This window comes from Nicotiana attenuata, unplaced genomic scaffold (genome assembly GCF_001879085.1).
Source record: "Nicotiana attenuata strain UT unplaced genomic scaffold, NIATTr2, whole genome shotgun sequence".
Classification (NCBI taxonomy): Eukaryota; Viridiplantae; Streptophyta; class Magnoliopsida; order Solanales; family Solanaceae; genus Nicotiana; species Nicotiana attenuata.
The window spans coordinates 19,049-21,694 of record NW_017672149.1 but is presented as its reverse complement, the minus strand read 5'-3'; the positions used below and the strand labels follow the sequence as shown (position 1 = coordinate 21,694).

Sequence of the window (2,646 nt, the reverse complement as noted above, 5' to 3'; positions counted from 1 at the left end):
CTTGGTTACGAAGTTTGCCGCAAGGGTCTATTACCACATGGGACCAAATGACTCAGAAATTTTTAAATAAATATTTTTCCCCTGTTAAAACAACAAAGTTAAGACATGATATATCTAACTTCTTGCAGACTGACACTGACTCAGTTTATCAAGCTTGGGAAAGATTGAAAACAATGTTAAGGAAATGTCCACATCATGACATTCCTGAACATATGCAGTTGTACATTTTTTTATCATGGTTTGAAACCATCTTCTAGAAATGTAATAGATGCAGCTGCAGGAGGTTCCATAATGGGAAAAACCACAGAAGAAGCATTGCAATTGCTTAATGAAATTTCTGAAAATGCCATACAGTGGCCATCTGAGCGTGTAATCATTAAGAAAGCTGCTACAGTAAATCAGGTGGATGCTTTTAAATACACTAACACAACAGATTGTTTCTTTGGCACAAAAATTTGAATCTTTTCAGGTAAATACACAACAACCAAGCCAGTCTGAGGCTTGTGACTTGTGTGGAGGAAACCATCTAAACCACGAATGTCAAGCAACCAATCAAAATGATGAACAGGTCAATGTCATCGGATACAAGCAGTATCCTTTTGGAAGTCCATTAGCACAAAAACATCCAGGATTTCAATGGAGCAATGCAAATGGTGCTGAAAACTCTCAAAATTACCAAAAGCAACAGGTACAGAGTCCACCCGGATATCAAAATCAAAATCATGGACAACAAAATTTCAGGCCTTATCAGCAAGCAACTCCATATCAGCAAAAGCCTCAACAAGGCCATCCAAGCCTTGATGACCTTTTGTACAAGTACATTAAGGTTACTGATGAAAAAATGGAAAGCCAAAATTCAGCTCTAAAAAATCTTGAAATTCAGTTAAGCCAATTGGCAACTCTTGTGTCTGAAAAGATTCAAGGTCCGTTACCGAGCAATACAGAGAAAAATCCAAAAGAACACCTTAAGGCCATTGCCTTACGGTCAGGTATGACTCTTGATGAACCCTATGCAAACAAACAAGAAAAGAATCAATCAAAACAACAGGTAGGCAAGGGCAAAAATGTTGAGATACCCTCTCAACCATCAGAAGAGAAAGAAGCCAAGAAAAAAGAAGAAAAAAATACTAAAAATTTGACTTCTTTCCCTGTTACAATTCCTTTCCCACAAAAGATGAAAAGAGAAAAACTTGATAATCAATTTGCAAAATTTTTGGAGATTTTAAAACAAATTCACATTAACATTCCTTTTGCTGATGCTTTATTGCAAATGCCTTCATATGCCAAATTTCTAAAAGAAATTTTATCAAGCAAAAGGAAATTGGAAGAAGTTTCTGTGGTAATGCTTACTGAAAAATGCAGTGCTATACTTCAAAATAAGCTACCACAAAAACTCGGTGACCCAGGTAGTTTTACCATTCCATGTACTCTGGGAGGAGTATACATTGAAAAAGCACTTTGTGATTCTGGAGCTTCAATAAATTTGATGCCATTTTCTATTTTTAAAAAATTAGATCTTGGTGAAATGAAAGACACAGGTGTTTCACTTCAATTTGCTGATCAAAGTACTAAGAGACCAAAGGGAATAATTGAAAATGTGCTTGTAAGAGTAGATAAATTTGTTTTTCCTGTAGATTTCATAGTACTTGAAATGAAGGAGTGTGCTGATGAACCAATTATTTTGGGTAGACCATTTCTTGCAACAGGCAGGGCAATCATAGATGTCCATCAAGGACAACTAATTTTAAGAGTTGATGAAGAAAGAGTTATTTTTGATATGCAAAAGGTACTAAGATTCTCAGAAGATGATACATCATCTTCATGCTTTTCAATTGACATGATTAATAATCTTATAGATGAATTCAAAGATGATCAATTAATCTCTGACTCAATGGAAAGATGTTTGGCAAAATCTGGCACAATGTAGGATGAAGATCCAACTATCAGAAGTGATGCAAAATTATTGGAAAAAGATTATGAGGATGGGGACGTGCAATTAGAAAAAGTTCAACCAAAAATTGAACTCAAAACTCTCCCTTCTCATTTGAAATATGTCTATCTTGAGCATGAGTTATTTCCAGTAATTATTTCATCTTCTCTAACTACAGAACAGGAAGAAAGATTAATTGAAGTATTAAAAGCACACAAAAGAGCCTTGGGATGGACTGTAGAAGATATCAAAGGGATTAATCCAGCAATTTGTACGCACAGAATCCTCATGGAGGATAGCTACAAACCGATAGTCCAACCCCAAAGGAGATTAAACCCAGCAATGCAGGAAGTGGTAAAAAAGGAGATTGTAAAGCTTTTGGTGGCAGGTATTATTTATCCTATTTCAGACAGCCCTTGGGTAAGTCCTGTTCAGGTAGTACCAAAAAAGGGAGGTATGACAGTGATAAAAAATAAAAATAATGAACTAATACCTACCAGGACCGTCACAGGATGGAGAGTCTGTATAGATTATAGACGTCTTAATGATGCCATTAGAAAAGATCACTTTCCTTTGCCATTTATTGGGAGACTGAGCAGGAGATGCGGAGCAGATATCCTCACCTATTTGAGACCTCAGGTATGCTTCTCGACCCGCTCGAGGACGAGCGTTTGTATAAGTTGGGGAGGATGTGATGACACAACCCGTCGTCTCAT

At 36.5% G+C, this 2,646-nt stretch overlaps 1 protein-coding gene across 1 annotated transcript; it reads left to right on the top strand.

Moving 5' to 3' along the window:
* Positions 1-291: 291 nt before the first annotated feature.
* On the top strand, positions 292-2,365 carry LOC109212063 (the record flags this gene model as incomplete). The annotated part of the gene is made up of 3 exons (XM_019375683.1): positions 292-402; positions 470-1,786; positions 1,928-2,365. Coding segments are annotated over exons 1-3 (1,866 nt in total), but the record flags the coding sequence as incomplete, so codon positions are not given.
* Positions 2,366-2,646: the final 281 nt, after the last annotated feature.